General features: G+C 45.5%; 1 protein-coding gene and 1 pseudogene across 1 annotated transcript; one reads left to right on the forward strand and one right to left on the reverse strand.

Moving 5' to 3' along the window:
* Positions 1 to 1,817: 1,817 nt before the first annotated feature.
* On the reverse strand, positions 1,818 to 3,037 carry LOC120836832. Its single transcript, XM_040205909.1, has 2 exons — positions 2,989 to 3,037; positions 1,818 to 2,629 (listed from the first exon to the last, which is right to left on the reverse strand). Exons 1-2 carry the CDS (start codon positions 3,035 to 3,037, stop codon positions 1,818 to 1,820), a joined length of 861 nt encoding a protein of 286 aa, XP_040061843.1.
* A 183-nt stretch (positions 3,038 to 3,220) lies between these two features.
* LOC115313666 lies at positions 3,221 to 16,605 on the forward strand (annotated as a pseudogene).
* The last annotated feature ends 333 nt before the right edge of the window (positions 16,606 to 16,938 follow it).

Genomic DNA, 16,938 nt, shown 5'->3' on the forward strand with positions numbered 1-16,938 from the left:
CATCTTTAAAACTAACGAGGCACTCACTTGAGGCCTTCATGATCAATTGAGAAATGACACGTTATATCGGAGGGCAAAACAAAAACAAAAAAGCAAAGAAAATCGGGAAGGTATATGTCCTCTCACCTATACAAATAAACTGTCATAAATGTTCGGTCGCAGAAGCCACTGCCGACTGCAAGGGTGCGCGTCTTTTCCACAGTCTTATATTTTGAAAATAGCGCAGCAAGGGGCGTCACGAAGCGGCATGTAGGCGACGAGGGAGCTGGTCAGCGGCGCAGCAATGACGAGGTGACGCACGTTTAAATGTAGAACGGAGGCGAAAGGGCCAAGATGATGACGAGCCAGGGAGAGACCAGCAGAGAAAGTGAACGGAACGGAGCACGCTCGGTAGCAGCACGGCGTTAGAGGGCTTGTGAAGAATAGTTTTCGTTAGATTCCGCCCAACAAATCGTCAAAAGATAATATTAATAATAATAATAATAATAATAATAATAATAAAACATTATTGTCTAGTACAGCGTCCAGGAACTTCCATTGGTCTTCGTGCTGGCGCAGTTCAATAAAGCGCGCACATACGCTGGCGCCTTCGCGCACACACACACAAACACGACACGATGCGCACTTTGCGTGGCTATGCCATTTCGATGAGTCCTCTGGTCTGCCGCATGCTGGAATAAGCTTCCTAGCTGGAACGCCTCCTAGCAAGGGTCAATGGGGGCAGCGTTTTGTACACGTGTGCAGACGCACAGTGGCCATATTACAGGTGAGGAGGATGATCTGCAGCAAACGAGGAGCTAGGAGGTGGAGGCGGGGGAGTGGGGAAGCATGCGTGTAGGAGAACTCCGTGTGAGAAGACAGGGAAGCCTGCGAGGTTGATAGCGCTTACGACCAACAACAGACATCACAAACCCCATAAAACGTCCATAATACAGCTATCGCGCTGAAAAAAGAAAGCACAAAACTTGTTAGAAGATTCCGGAAACATATAATTACCGGTCGAGTTCATGACAGCCAGCAGTCCCGAAAATGCTGAATCTTTCGGATGAATTCGAACCGACAAAATTTATTTTATCGGATTTGTTTGAAAACGCAGAACCCTACTTGTAGCGTTGAACCTTGAAAATAAAAAGATGCCTTCATTAATAGTACTTGTGAGGTGATTGGCTTCAAAGAATTAAGATTTGTCTTAGTTAAAGTATTTTATAACTTCGTCATTTGCATTACAAACTGTATGTAAATATGAGGCCTACACAGACATCCCCATTCTTACCAATGTAAAACCTTACGGCAGAGTTGGAGGAATCCAGCAAGTGCTCCGTCAGCTGCTTGGTGACGCCAAGAAGAACAGAGTGCATATATTCGCATGCCTGGCCAGACACCATGTCGTAGTTCTCCTGATTAGTCAATGGAGAAGGTCCCTTGAAGCCGTTCACCGTTGTTTCATAGGTGACCGCATACTTCATGTCCCGCAGAACAAGCTCGTGCGTGCGTTCTTCGATTTGATGAGCCTCTGGAAACCGCATAGCACCTGGTAAGAAATATACCACAATAGCAAGAGCAAGTAAGCAAGCAGACTGGGTGAAAGCAAAAGTAAAGCATGCTTGGCGCAAAGCTCTTAATGTGACATACATAATTAAATATTTACCTTCCAAGTGTTCCTCAGCAACCATGCACCGTGGGCAACCGAAGTACCCGTTGAACTGCACTTGATTTTGTACTGCGGCACGGGCTGAAGCATCGAGGCAACAACAGATAGCATAAACTTTGGATGACGCCATTTTTGATTTTGCTTGCCAAATGATGGAATCCATGCTTCACAGATGCTCCGCAAACTTGACCAGAAAAAGAGACATGTCTGGGTGCTTCGCTCCGAACCAGATGCCAGCGCCACCACTGGCTGAGAAACGGTCTGGAGCAGGCACTTTGTTGATGACAAACTGCAGTGGCCAGACAGAGGCCTTTGAAGACATGAAAATCTGGCTTCCCTCTGTATTGAACGTCATTGTCAAGTCTCCCCACTGCAATGGTCCACTGGCTTTCATTTTTCTGTAAACACTCCCATCGGTTATTTCCGACATCGTGTCTTCTGGATTGCTTTTCAGCCTCTCCAACTTGCTGTACAGCTCATCTGACGTCTTGCTGACGACTTCACGCACTTGGTCCCACACGTCGAGGATTGTGAAGAAGTTCCCTTTGCTGTGAAGCTCCGAGATTGTGGTACGCTTATGACACGTTGTGCAGATAATCGTGGAAGCCCCATCCTCCGGCGTCGGAAGGAAACCTTCGAAAAACTCACAGTAGTAGTAGTCTGTTGAACGATTCAGTTTAGAGGCCAACAGCTTCCGGAACAGGTAATTCGTTCGGGGAAGCACCTCCATTCCGCATATAAGGTTGATCATTAGGAGCAGCTTATCTAAGCCGCTCCACGTCAGGTTCTCGGACGTCAGAAACGTCATCACCATGGCTAGTACCTCTGCCTTGCTGATGTTAGATATCGGCAGAATCGCATGCTGCAAATTTTCGAACCAGCAGGCCACAATCTCCGCGGCATCGACAGCAGAGTCTTCCTGAAGTGTGTCGTCGAGCAGGCTATCGTCCCAGTTGTCAGGCTGCGTGCCGTTGCTGCCTACATCGCCGAACTGGGGTCAACCTTCAGATGAGCCTGCATCGTCTTCCGTTGCTTCTGCAGCTACTGCACCAGTCAGATTTATTGTGCTCTCGGGTTCGCAATCTGTAGTTGAGGCTTGATGTTCTTCCGCAGTCTCATGAGGTGTACAGGCCAGCCTACTTCGGAAACGCCGTGTTGACGACGGAACGATGAAAGCTTCATTAGGCTCCAAGTACTTCTTTCTTGACCATTTCCGCGGTTGGTTTGACATAGAAAACCTAGAACAGCAAGGGACTCCGTGCACAACCTCAACTCGGCTAAGAGAGTCACGAAGAAGAGCATGCAGACGCTCGACTCAACTCGACTTCAAAGCGTACCTGAGCCAACGTTGACTCGCGGCATGAATAGCCAACATATCACATTCATTCGGGGATGTACATTGCTCAAAAGTGAATGGTGGACTGATAAGAAATATTCATGTCAGTTTAAGTGAAAGCGATGGTTGTTTAAGTGTTTTCATGTTTACATCCAGTTTTGGGTTCCCCATTTGGTTACCATACCTCATTTTTCAATAGTAATTCCCTGGGTGTCATGACTAGAGGGCGCGCTATGTCGTCCATACGTGAAGTTGATTAGTCCCCGTCCCGCACGCATACGAATCTGCTCTTCGTACTTTGATGCAGAAGCTCTCCAGTGTACCCTATTGTTTTGAGAGCAGTTCTTCGGTGTACCTCTTTATTTTGATAGCCTAGTAGCAGCGTGGCAGCGCGGCAGCGCTAGTGATCTTTGCTCATGTGCGCTATGCGGAGGATAACCTCAAGGCGGTCGTGTCCGTGACGCTGATCCGAAACTTCAGCCCCAATAGCGTTTCGGATTACGACAAGGCGCACCTGTACGAGACCTACTGGAGGAGTCCCCAGGGAACAGAGGAAGGGTATTATTCAGCCCTAATTCTGCAGGTGGAAGGTAAGGCACTTTTAAATATGAGTTAAGCTATACGCGCGACGTCATGCACCTCGATCGGTAATGGATTTACGCATGACGCGAAACTCGTGAAACACGACTGGTTGGAAAGAGTCTTCGAAGCGGTGGTGCAGTAAAGTGGTAACGTCTCTGCTTCACATGTTCCTGTCCCCGGTTGGGTCGGGTTCGATCCCCAGTGAAGCTTACTTTTTTTTTTCCTTCTTTTTCTTCCTTCCTTCTTTTTTCCTTCTTTTTCTTCTTCCTTCTTTTTGTTGAGCATTGAACGATATTTAGAAAAATTTTTATTACAATAAACACACACTCAAAACAAGAATGTTGAGGAAGTTTTGCTGAACTAAGTAGGGCGGGACTTTCTTTCCGGAGGTGCAATCGGGGACAGCGGGGCTTGGGTTGCCGGCTGGACGGGCATGTGGGTTAATAGTTTTGTTATTAGCAGCCGCACACTGTCGCCGCGAAGCACCGTGAACGCGGGAGGGGGCTGCCTTAAGACGCTCCCCAGGATACCCTTTTCGTGACACTAAATTCTCAACTTTGTACCCCAATCCACGTATGGAGAGACACTAGTTCTAATTCAAAACATGGAAAATGACAAAATAATTAGCGATCCAGTGCAGCAGGCCTCATGGGAAAATGTCTAAATTAATCTACTAATTTTGGCTCTTTTCTTTCAGAGCCGTGTATTGGGAGAGTTTGGCCAACAGGCGGAGCAAAGGCCGCCGCCAGCGCCGAATATTCCCCCCGCGCTTAGAGCGTAAACTAAATTTGTGACACAGCGTCGACCAATCAGGAGACCGCGACGTCAGAATATTGCAAACGACATTCAAAGCGTGAAATAGAGGCGTTCAATCTCGGCCTCTCTGCTTCATCTCACAAATGTCGGCAGTGAAGACAAAGGTACAGGCGCGTGAACCTAGCTCAGCAAAACGCTTTTGTTTGTATGTGAACTCGTGCGTAGGAGCCACTTTCCAAAGCCACGCGCTCGTGCCCATGCCTTTCTCTGCACTGCTGATGTTGGCTTGTTAGAACAGCGTCCTGGAGACGCGGTGTCTTGCTCGGCTCTTGCGCTGGCTTTGGCAGTGCTTTCTTTCACCGTCTCAGCTGAGACGCTGTTTCTAGCAAGTTGGCCCTGGTTTGGAGCGCACGTTCGATTATTCTACACTTGAATGTTGGCGTGACGAAAACCTCGCACGCACAAAGTTTTCAGTCACTGAGAGTTACACCTTTTAACTCTAGCGACGCTAAAAAGGCTTGAATTAGTCGTGTCACAAATTTAGAGCTCACGACCACCGCTAGGGGCTGTTTCGCGGCCTGTGGTTGGCCCCGAGATGCTCGCCTATTCAAACCAATGTATGGCCAAACTCTCTCGATAAACGGCTCTGTTTTCTTTTTACTTCCCCTGCCATCTGTCGGCTGTTCAACGAAGCTTCGAGATACACACGGACTGATACGTCCTAGAGATAGTTGCATTGATATCGCAGACTCTTGATGAGCTGTACTCGTGTGATGGACAAGCTCAGGTCATCTTCCGCGCTGAAAGGGCTAATCAGTGCATCTTTTGATGTTTAGTGATCATAAAAAACGCATTTAATAGACTACTATACTTTTATTATTGAATATGTGGCTTACACGACTTGCTTGTTTTGTGCATCGTGACGTCGCCATGGAAAATAGAGCATACCTGCACAGCCGATTATGCGGTGGTCTTCGTGCAGCAATAAGCAAAAATTCTGAGCAGCAAATGTCCTTCCTGCGTTGATCAGCAGTCGATGATAGAGTTTCAGTAAAAATCTCCCAACTTAATTTCTTGTTTTTTTCTAAAACAGAAAGTAAGGAGGATATGATCCATTACCTCCTGAAGTCCAGAGGCACTGCTCTTCTTGTGATCTTTGAGGACCCAAAGACTGCCATTCAGGTAACCTTCTACCTATATGTCTCAGATTAGTAGTAATATATACATTTTCCAGGCAACTCATGCAATCTCAAGGAAGGAAAAGGCACTTGCCCAGAAGGTTGTGAGGAAAAAATAAATGAAGGAAATTCTGGGAAAGAGAAGACAGGTGGCACTGAGTGAGACGAGTGATGATGACGACGAAGAGCTTGTGCCTCGAAAGCTACTGACGATTGAGAAGCAGGCGAATGCTCAGCTTGAGAAGGAGCTGGAAAGAGTACGAGCAGAACTAGCGGCTTCAAGGAAGGAGTTGGAAGAAGAGCGGAGATTAAGAGCAGCCCTTTCTTGGACGCTCCTTTCGAAGTTTGGTATGTGATGATGCTGATAAGCTTGCTTGTTAGCAATTATATAGAATGATCTCTGAGCCTCTAATTTGTGAATGTTCATACAGACGATGATGGACTCCACATCGCCAAGGCACGCCTACCACAACAGGCAAATGTCAGCACGCTGGGGTAAGTTCTTTTCCTCCTCTTTATGAGAAATTCGCCCATTTGCAGCAGCTTCAGTAAATTGTGTTCTTTTATCAGTCACGATTATATAACATCTCTCCTGCTTTCATAACTACTGGTCGACATCTACAGGGCTCTACCCAACATCAGCACGCCTCTCAATGCTGGAAAAAAGACTCCGACCCTCAAACCACAAGGTGTGGCAGCTACAAGTGGTAGCCAGCTTGGACAAGTTCTTGAGCCTTCCTTTCAGAAAGGAATTACTAATTTTTTATCGTCTCGTCGTGCTTCTTTGGCGCTTTAGGAATTAAACCTTGTTCACGTAGGTTGAATGAGCTTGTCGTTAGTAATATCTCCAGCCTTCATATCTTCTTATCGGCATCTTGACAGGGCTCGCCCCAGCATCAGCAAGCCTCCCAGTGCTGGAAAGAAGACTGCAACCTACAATCCACAAAGGGCAGCATCTGCGAATGGCAGCCAGCTTTGGCAAGTTCTTGAGCCTTCCTTTCAGAAAGAAATTATTTCGTTCAGATTTCCTCGTCATGCTTCTTAGGTGCTTTGGGAATGCAACCGTACTCTCTTAGGTTTAGCGAGCTTGTCATCACTAACATCTGCTTTCATATCTTCCAATCGGCATCGTGACAGGGCTCGACCCAGCGTCAGCACGCCCCCCAGTGCTGGTAAAAAGACCTTGGCCCACAAACCACAACGGGCGTGAGCTACAAGTGACGGCCAGCTCAGGGAAGTTCTTGAGCCTTCCTTTCAAAAAGAAATTGCTTTCTTTAGATTTTCTCGTCATGCTTCTCAGGTGCTCCAAGAATTCAACCATATTCTCTTAGGTTCAACAAGCTTGTCATTACTCACATCTGCTGCTTTAATATCTTTTGATTTGCATCGCGAAAGGGCTCGACTCAGCGTCAGCAGGCCCCCTAGTGCTGGAAAGAAGAATGCGGCCCACAAACCACAAGGGGCGGCAGCTACAAGTGGCAGCCAGCTCGGGCAAGCTCTTGAGCCTCCCTTTCCTGAGAAATCAACATTGCCATATGTGCTTTCCTATGCTGATCAGCTGCTTGGACGAATGAGGCATAGTTTTCTTGGTGTTCTGAGCTTGTCATTGACATTTTTCTTCCTTTTATGTACACCAGTCAGCCGAGTCCTAGGGTTCTGGAGCAAGTCATGGGCCCCCCTATTGAAGCCTTGGTGAGAACTTGCTATTTATCTCTGATGCCCCTGCAACTAAGTGTCTGTTTTTCTAACCTGCATTTGCAGTACAGTCTAAAACATATTTCTGAAAGGCCTAATTGTATAGCAAGCTTGCAGGTATTTCAGACATTGTACTATCAAAAATGTATCAAAACCTTGCTAATTGTGTAGTCCACATGACAAGCTGATAAATTTGCACCCTGTTGTGCCGAGTCAAAGGAGAGAAGCTTTTGCTGGTGCTCGAAGGAGTTTGCCTAGTAGAAGCAGACCATGCAAAGACATGTGTGGCAATGGATGTATTTCTGCAACTTTCCTGTTCGACAACTGGTGTAACATGACACAAATTGGCGAGTGTCCAGTGAGGGCTTGGTGACAATAAAGAGCATGGTTAAAAATCGCGCACAAAGAGACGAGGATGAACGAGGGAGGAACACAGAACACAGACAGGTGCGCACTCACAACGCTGGTATATTAAGTGAAGAAAAGAAAGATGAAGCACAATTTTTTGGGTGTATCTCAAGACGTCCCATTCGCATTTGAACCTTGCACATTTCGTCCCATTCTTATTTGGGCCTTCTCGTTTGAGCCTTTTCGTAAGATCCGAATCGTTTTTTTTTTGCAACTGGGTCCATTCTCATTTTGCCTGTTATCTGGAAATGTCCCATTCGCAATTGAACCTTGCGCATTTCGTCCCATTTTCATTTGGTCTGACTTGTTTGAACCTTCTCATAAGATCCAATTGTATTTTTCGCAACTGGACCTATTCTCATTTCGCCCGTTCGCGCTACGACCGAATGGCACTAGTTCCGCATGTTTCCAACGTCGTTATGCCTTCGCCACTTTGTTGATGAGCCTTACCTTGCTTGGGCCCCCAAGATACCACCAGATATATGTTATGTGTAGAGGTACGCACTGAGAATCGTACAATGACGCCTGCTTTCCTTCCTCGAAACAAAGGAAAAAAAAGCGATGAGCATTTAATTTGGAAACTTTGTTTGAACAGAAATAGCATACATTATAGAAGTGGTGGCATTGTCCCAATTCGAGAGACCTCAAACAATGTGACATTTCGGAATATGATCTGGCTTTGGTAAATAGTTGGTCTGTTTTATTGTTAGCTAGTAGCTTTTCAAGACGACCTCGACGCACTGCTAAAATCCATAGCAGAGAGAATATGCAGGTAGCGTGGTACATACACACACACGCGCAAAATATATCAATGTATTTATTGATATTACCCAAAAAAAAATAAAACAATTTTGGTATAGAAAGATTCAAGTGAACGAGTCAAAGCGAAATATTTTTGAGAATGGCTTTTTTTAAAAGGGCCAGGTGAGAAGGGCGAAACGAGAACGGGCCCAAATGAGTGGGGTTGAAACGCGAAAGACGAAACGGTAAAGGGTCAAATGCTACGGTCGAAGCGAGAAAATCTTTTGAGAATGGTTGTTTTGAGAAGGGCGAAACGAGAACGGACTCAAATGAGGAGGGTTGAAATGCGAAGGACGAAACGAGAGAGGACCAAATGCGACAGGTCCAACAGAAGATCTTTTTGAGAATGGTTGTTTTGGGAAGGGCCAAGTGAGAAGGGCGAAACAAGAACGGGCTCAAATGATAACCACCCCCATTTTGTTTTACAGAGGACACCGGCACCATGGGGTAAGCAGTTCAGTCGCAGTCAACTTTTCGCAAGAAGGCAACTTCTTGTGAACATTAGACAATAGAGAGGTTCTGCAGGGATGCTGGATGATGTTGAGCAAGCTTTCTGAGCTCAGCACCTTATTTGTTCTTGGTGTCTGCTGAAAATCATCATGCTTGTGCTACTTTAAAATTATTATGGACGATTGTGGCATCTATGCACAGAAGCAAATTTATTGCACGCGTGGGTGATCTGTCGGGTCCAACGAAGTTTTCTTTGCTTGCAACTCATCTTGGTTGGAACTGTTTTCATAGTAAGCATGTTTTCGCAGCATTCTGGGCGCGCAGCAGAACACCATGCTGGGGACCATGGCAAGGACCAGGACAAAAATATTGAGGCTGACCTCGGGAGGATCTTGTTGACTGGGACGCCGACTGGGACTTTGACGAAGATGTTGGAGGCGACGTCAGAGGCCACTTCGCAGAGGACGGCGGAGATGGAAACGACATCGATGAAAAGATTAGAGGTGGCGCCGCAGATGGAGACGCCGTCGGCGAGAACCACAGCTCTTCTACTGCACTTTTCCAAGTGCAGGAAGGACAAGTAAGTATCTTTCTTGAGTCAGTTGTGCATTTCTTTTAATGATAAATGAAACCCCTTGCACTTGTACGTTATTTTTATTGGGCAGGCCATGCAGGTTTATTGACTGATTTGATGGAATATATAAAATGACTGAAATAGTTTTTCAGACAGCATATTATGTATCAGTGCAGTCTGCTTTCATGCACAGCTTTTGAAGTTACCTCCTCTGTGCATTTTTTAAAAGCTTAACAAGAAATGTGGGGATCTCAATAGTGGATTGAATTTAACTGCTCTCTGCGATCTAAAAGTGCATGTATCACAGGCTGTGCAACAATGTTCTAATCTTTTCAGATTCATGATGGGTCAAATACGTTTCTACTGAAAAAAAATTCGAATTCGTATTTGATGCAAAAAACGCCTCGAAGTACGTTAAGGACGCAGCAAGGACCATGTGGTTTACGGTAGAGCTCCTCGAGCGCAGCGTCAGTGGGAAACCATGCAAGAGGTACCTGAAACTGGGTGCCTTGGGCGAGATGAGAATGACCCCAGAGAAGAAAGGGGCTGTTTTGAGTAAGTGGTTTCATAGCTCAATTTTCTAAGCTGCTCGCAAGTCTTTCCAGTGTAGAAATTGAAAGCTCTATGCTTTCAATTTCATCGTCAACTCCATATAAAAGCATGTTTCACACTAAATTCATATGTGCCGCGAAGTCGTCAAAGCTTGCCTTAAGGGTTTCTCCTCCAATTTTTTTCATGATCTCTGATTTTCCTTGTACTTGGTTCAACACACCGATAGACGCGACTGAACTCAAATTAAATTTTGTGTCGAAGTCATTCAGTTTTCAAGCATGGGGTTGCACCGTTTTATTTTTTTCAAACTGAAAGCCACTACGGACAACACTGAAAAAGTGATGTCCGTAATAGGCATAGTTTCGGTGTTTGGGCGGTTAATCTTGTTTCCAACTGATTACACGAATTTTAATGGTGTGAAGCAAATGCTATTGAATCCCATTCCAATCTTGACTAGTAAGCAGTACCAAACAAATCTGCGACGTGCTCTATTTCTAGACTGCCCTCTCGGCGTCCACGTCGGTGTGTCCGTAATGTGACGCTACTGGAAAGCGCAGGTAATTTTGAATGTTTTGTTTTAGCACCATTTTGATTCACTGTTTTCTCTATTATTATTCCGAGTCTCGAAAAGGGCAAGGCCCGTGTATTCAGGAAATGTAGTTAGTTCGGGTAGCCCAAAAATTCGTGGAGTACCCCTTAAAGCACCCTAGTTCAAGGGTATTATAGGGAGGGGCATATCAGAAAGTTATAAATTTCTACAGAAACAAAAAAACAAGACAACGACGACGAAAACAAGAACAAAAAGGACATGCTGTCAGAACTAAGTTAATAGAAGCAACCAAAAACAGAGGAAAGCTATGCTGCGCATACAAGATAATAGAATTCCTGAAAATCACATGTTCTGTGATAGAAACTAGCATCTCCGGAAGATTGTTGCAGTGCACAATAGAGAAGTTGCTATTTTCCCAAGCGCCCCGGCCCGGGCGCGAATAATTGTGGGGAGATTGTCCCTCGTCTGGGCGCTCTGCCTTGAGATCGCACTGCCGTGTCGCTTGCCTCCTCTTAACCCTCTGTTTTTCGATTTCATTACCTGTTTTTATCTGTTCAAGTGTACTTTTTATTGCTTCTAAGTGTTTCTATTCTCTTCTGCGAGTGATATTTCTTGTATATATATAGTCGTCACAGAATTCAATAACTATCTTTGTCTTTAGACGGTTATGGTGTTGTCCGTTCCCATGTTTGTGAGTGAGGTGCGCGAGCGCCAAGGACAGGAGCGCGGGCTTAGGATTTTTGTTTTTGTGCGAGATCGGAGGAAGAGAAAAAAAAAAGACGGGATCCCGGGCGCGCGAGGGTGGTGGAACAAACCGCGGAGCAAGGTTGCGACGGTGTGGATGGTCGGCGCTGAGCAGGTCCGCGGCGGTATGGTTGTTCGACCACCGAGAAAGTATTCGACGGAGAGGGGTGTGAGTGCTTGTGAGTGAGTGCTGTGCGTCACTACAACACCCAAGTCATCACGGCTTCTCGACCCCGACTGGCGGCGCAACGAACCGAACCCCCACCGGCACCTTGGGACTCTGACTCGGCTCTCCCCCTCCAAAACTGTATAAAAACCTCGATTTGACTTTTGATATATTTTCTTTTCATTCCTTCTTTAGACTGTGTGTACGTCCTGTGCGCCCTTCCCTTACTTTTGAATTATTTTGTATAAAATACTGTTCTTAACGTCGGCATGCTTTGCTCTCAATTCCTCCCGCCTCTCAGGATGTCTATCGTCAAGGTGTGGTCCTAGCACCTGGACAGCGGTCCCAGTCAAATTCCTAATTTGTTTCTTAAAATGGGATCTTTAACATCCGAACCTGTGACAATAGTATTTGTGTGTTTATTTTTCCTTTTTCGTCGGGAGTGCCGACGGACAACACGCCGCTTCGCGCGTCGTTCCCCGGGTGAGTACTACCCTTGATACCGATTCCTATCGCGCTGTTAGCTGTTCCTTTTTGTTCAATTTGACCCGCGTGCAGTCGAGACGAGCCGTTTATGAACACCCGCGCACATGTCCTAGGGATACGCAGAGCTCTGAATCAACAATCGCGGCGCGAGAGCCGAGTGCGCTGTGATTTGGCCGCCCGCGCTTGCTCCGTTGACTCGCACTGTAGCGTATGCCTTCGAGTGCCGCTTGCTTGACCAAGATACAGCACGCCGCTTTGTCGTCGCTAATCATTTGTCCGAAGGCCTGCGAAACCGTAACACCGTTCGGCATATCCAACGCTGCGGCGCCTGACAACTGCACGCAGCGGCGCGCAGTTGTCAGCACTTGAAAAGGGTGTTTGCAACTGGCAACCGCTTAGCAGATAGATTAAGAAGGCATACCATAAGCGCATACAAACCGCGACGTTGGGCCACCGGCGCTTGCGAAAGGCTCGCGTAGCAACACGCAGTTGTCAGGCGCCGCAGCGTTGCATATGCCTCAGCTTCGCAAACATTCGGACAAATGATTCGCTGCGACAAAGCGGCGTGCTGCATGTTATTCAAGTAAGCGGCACTCGAAGGCATACGCTACAGTGCGAGTCAACGGAGCGAGCGCGGGCGGCCAAAGCGCACTCGGCTCTCGCGTCGCGATTGTTGATTCAGAGCTCTGCCTACCCTTATGACATGTGCGCGGGTATTCATAAGCGGCTCCTCTAGACTGCACGCGGGTCAAATTGAACCAAAATGAACAGCTAACAGCGCGATAGGAATCGATAGCAACGTTAGCACTCACCCGGGGAACGACGCGCGAAGCGGCGGGTTGTCCTGTCGGCACTCCTGTCGAAAAAGACAAAATGAAGACACCAAATACTATATATATACAAGAAATATCGCGCGCAGAAGAGAATAGAAACACTTAGAACCAATAAAAATACACTGGAATAGATAAAAATATTAATGAAATCGAAACACAGAGGATTAAGAAGAGGCAAGCGACAAGGCAACGCGACCTCAAGGCAGAGTGGCCAGGCGAGGGACAGTATCTCCCACAATTCCTCGTACGCGGGCCGGGGCGCTTGGGGGATTTCGCAAAAGGTCTATTGTTAGAGGTAGGAATGAGTTGTTAAATGGATTAGTTGAACCGGATATGCGCTGGAAGTAGTAGGAGTTGACACGACGACCACGCAGGAGTTTGACGGAATAAACTTCTGATGGTGGAATGCTGGTGATAAGAATTGTGGATTAAGCAAAGAGTAAGAGTAGATAAGTCTAGGTTTGTTTTCATTGCAAATATATCTCTAAAATTCTAATTTGACAAGATGTAGCAGGGTGCTCGATTTCGGACTGCTTCATTTCGTTTCACAGTGAAACGGATACTACTAAACTCTTATACAGCGCAGTGTCAAACAGCTTTTAAAATTCCAATTATTGTTTTCAGATATGTACAGGAAGTACACCCAGGACAATCCCTCTGTGAATGAGAGAGCCGTCCTGGTCGACCTAAATCTCTCTCCCGAAAAGAGAGTGGCTGCTGCCGTAGAGATGAGGGAATCTCGTCTCAAGAACATGAACAAGTACATTGCTGAAATGTGTAACGACCAGCAGAAGAAGTAAGTTGGGTGTGTTATAGTGCCAGCATTCATTTGCATATTAATTTTCCCCATAAAGTGTGGAAAAAAAGGCCATATATGTTCTATGTTAAAATCCTGACTTATGTATTATTGAGGATAATTTGACTTAAGAGTAGGATTTTATGATCACCTGCTCTGGTTGTAAACCTTTGGGTGCAGTGCAATCAAACAGATATGTTAGCACAGCATATCTGTTCCCGGTCTACACGTTTTCCTGCTAAAAATTATCACTAGATCCAATTGGAAGTCTAACTGGTTTTAAGTAGAACCTATCGGTTTTAATAGGTTCCAATTGGAAGCACACTGGCCAACGGGTCTCACCAGTTGGAAAAAATTTTCCAGTTGGAAACTTCATGGGTTTCAAAGGGTTCCCATTCGTTCTCATTGGTTCCCATTACAGTAACCAATTGGTTGTCCGAAAACCTAACTTGTACCAATTGTAAATTCCAATTGGAATCTAATGAGAATTTTCGACTGGATATGTTCATGAGCACCAGTCCTGTTGAGCTCCCATAGGAATATCTCCATTCATTTGCCGTCTTTTGCGTTCGCCTTCCCATTGTTTCGTTCGAAAATCTGCCTACGCAGCCGGGCGACACGTTGGGTTGTGGAGTAGCTGTTTGGCCCGAGTTGGAACGACTAAAAACTGTTAAAGCGTGCAAAATGTATATTTTGATTAATTCTTTCTCATGATTATGATGAAAGTTGTATTCTAGTCTCCCTGCATTTTTAATCTTTCTACCTCTCTATAAATGGTAAAAATGCACTACTTCAGGACAAAATATTCTAGATGCAATTATGACTGTATAACGGCGATGAAAACTGAAGGTAATTAGTTGTATTTTTATTTTGGTCATAAGCTGTTATAACTCGGCTGTATGAGTAGCGATTACTGTTTTGGCAACGTTTATGATTGCGTTGATATAATGCACTAGAACCCAGATAACAGTGAAAAGATGACAGGGTCCGTCTGTCGACAAACCAATGGAGTGGGAAGCGCATTGGGTAGAGAGGAGGAGAGTACTGAAGGACAAGGCGAGAGGGAGGCGACATCACAGGGTTGAAGCCTATGAGCGCGCGGCGCGGGGAGTTAGAACGGGTGACGTCACGGCGCAGCAGGCCGAGTGGTGGGGCGCCAGTTGCTGGGGCGAGTGTGAACTGTGCGGAGTGTGTATGCCTTGTTTTGGAAAAAAAATTAAAGGAGGACCCATTGGTCGATTATTAGGAAATGCGTCAGCATTACCCTTGGGAAACGCCCCACGTGACCCTTTTTGGGAAGTTCTAACACTGACCCTGTAACGAAGCCATAAAGAGGAAGCAAAAAATAGGGGAAGCCAAAGAGTGAGCCAGGACAGAAAAGTGAAGGGGTCATCGTTAGCATTTCGCGGAGGGGGTTATGTGTGGAGCTTCCAAAGTGTCATGCAACACATTTCCTATTAAGTAAAAATTTTCAGGGCTATGCATACAAGATCAAGTCAAACAAGCTAAATTACCAATCCGGTTTCTATTCTGCTTTTGAACTTGCAGGGACAAACTTGCCCGGGCACTTTTCGTGCAGAAGAGTGAGGTAAGATCATTAGGACTTTGATTGCCCATTTCTCGTGAAGGGTTGGAAGAAGGATAATTTGGAGACAATGTCATAAAGCAGGATGGGGGGGTCAAACTTGGGTTTCTTTAGATATGCTGCATCCCTTAAGGTGCTTTAAAGGACCCCTCTAACAATATTTAAGCATCTGCTTTTTTTGCGCTTTCCGCCTTTTTAGCGGCTTGGGAGATGCTGGGAACGAAAACAAAACCACAAAATAATTGTGTTTCGTACGGTGGCGCTGTGTGGTGCTAAACGCAAGCGACTGTTGACGTGGAGTAACCTGTTTTTCAGTGACCAGAGTCATCAAGCGTTTCTCTCTGGGCATGGAACAATGTGTTCGATTGTGTTCACCGTCCTTATTCTGTATAACGGTCGTTTATGTTGAGTTTTGAGAGCGTTGAACTAAACAGAGTTTCAAAACTGTGTAAACAACGAGAACAGAACATAGTTCACTTGTCTCCCTGAGGAGCAGTGCCATGATCCCACCATTGGAGGTTCTTGATATGTCATGGAGTCTGTTTTATTGCTTGATTTTGTCATTTTGAAATTTTCATAACTTCTGGAATAATGAGAATTTTGGAATGAAAATTGTTCCTTAATGTTACTACATCGTCTGAGGTCGGCCTCACCGCAAGTTTCGACCAGTAAAAAGATTGTTGGAGGGGCCCTCTAAATATTACACCGAAAAAGATATTTCTTTTTCCTAAAAGTTTTGGAGTCGAAATGACATGTTTTGGGGCTTAAAGGTATGTCGCCAAGTTTTAAAAAATACTTTTAGATTTTCATCTTAAAACTTGTACATTATGTCTGCCTTCTGAGGGGCAGTTTCGTAAAGCCTTCAGGTGTTTTATCCAACTATTAATAGAACAAATAATGCTTTTTAATAACATGGCCCCAAATATCCGTGTTACACCAACAACCGTAACGCAATTCGGGCACAGGCATGGGAAATGGCTTGGCCGTAATGTAGATGTATGAGCGGGCTGTCCGATGAACTAGGACCTTTGGATTGTCGTAAGTGTGCTATAGCCAAAATACCAAAACTTTTGTCATTTTGGTTGGTCGTGCTTCAATTCAAGCATCATAACATCAATACTTATTTGTAATTTTCAAATATCTTAGTTGGTTGCACAATCTAATGTGTAGGGAAGATTTGTACCAAATTGCATTGAAAAATGTTTATTTATAATAATTTTACGGGCGTTCTCACTGCGAGAGACCTCAGAAAATCAAGTTTTGAGGAAAGCAAAACTCGTCCTCATTTTTTGAAGCTGTTATCCTTACCACGTCCAGAAATACAATCGCTCTACAGGCGTGAATGCGCAAATCCTTTCTATGTTAAGATAATTGTATAGCCCCTTTAAACCATCTCATCCTGTCCTCAAAATGTTTCTAATTCCAGGAGCCCATCAGTGGTTCTTCAACCTCGGGGAGCTAAGAGAAGATTCAGTAAGTGCTATCACAACACTTTCTTTTAATACTAATCTTGCATCGTCCCTAATGGATGATGCGAGTGGCACCTCTTGAGGCAAATGAGCTTGCTTTCTAGTCTCTTTGTGAATTTGGATGGTCAATGTTCAGCAAGCTAACACCGGGCACTAGGCAATAGCATTTGCACGATCAAAATCTTGCAAGCAAGCGCCGTTCGGGTGGGCGTTCTTTGACCAGCGCAGGTAACTTTCTGGCACTTTTTTTCACCCAAGCACCAAACAAATCTTGCTGGTGGGTACCAGGCAATATCCGGTGTGATTGTAGCCAGATTACAAGAATA

Source organism: Ixodes scapularis, unplaced genomic scaffold (genome assembly GCF_016920785.2).
Source record: "Ixodes scapularis isolate PalLabHiFi unplaced genomic scaffold, ASM1692078v2 PGA_scaffold2__306_contigs__length_199485367, whole genome shotgun sequence".
NCBI lineage: Eukaryota > Metazoa > Arthropoda > Arachnida > Ixodida > Ixodidae > Ixodes > Ixodes scapularis.

Bases quoted from the DNA above. Each gene is read 5' to 3' on its own strand.
- LOC120836832 (XM_040205909.1), bottom strand. From the start codon at position 3,037: ATGAATGTGATATGTTGGCTATTCATGCCGCGAGTCAACGTTGGCTCA. The intron at 2,630-2,988 runs GTACGCTTTGAA...TCGGCGATGTAG, and splicing joins GCGAGTCAACGTTGGCTCAG to GCAGCAACGGCACGCAGCCT.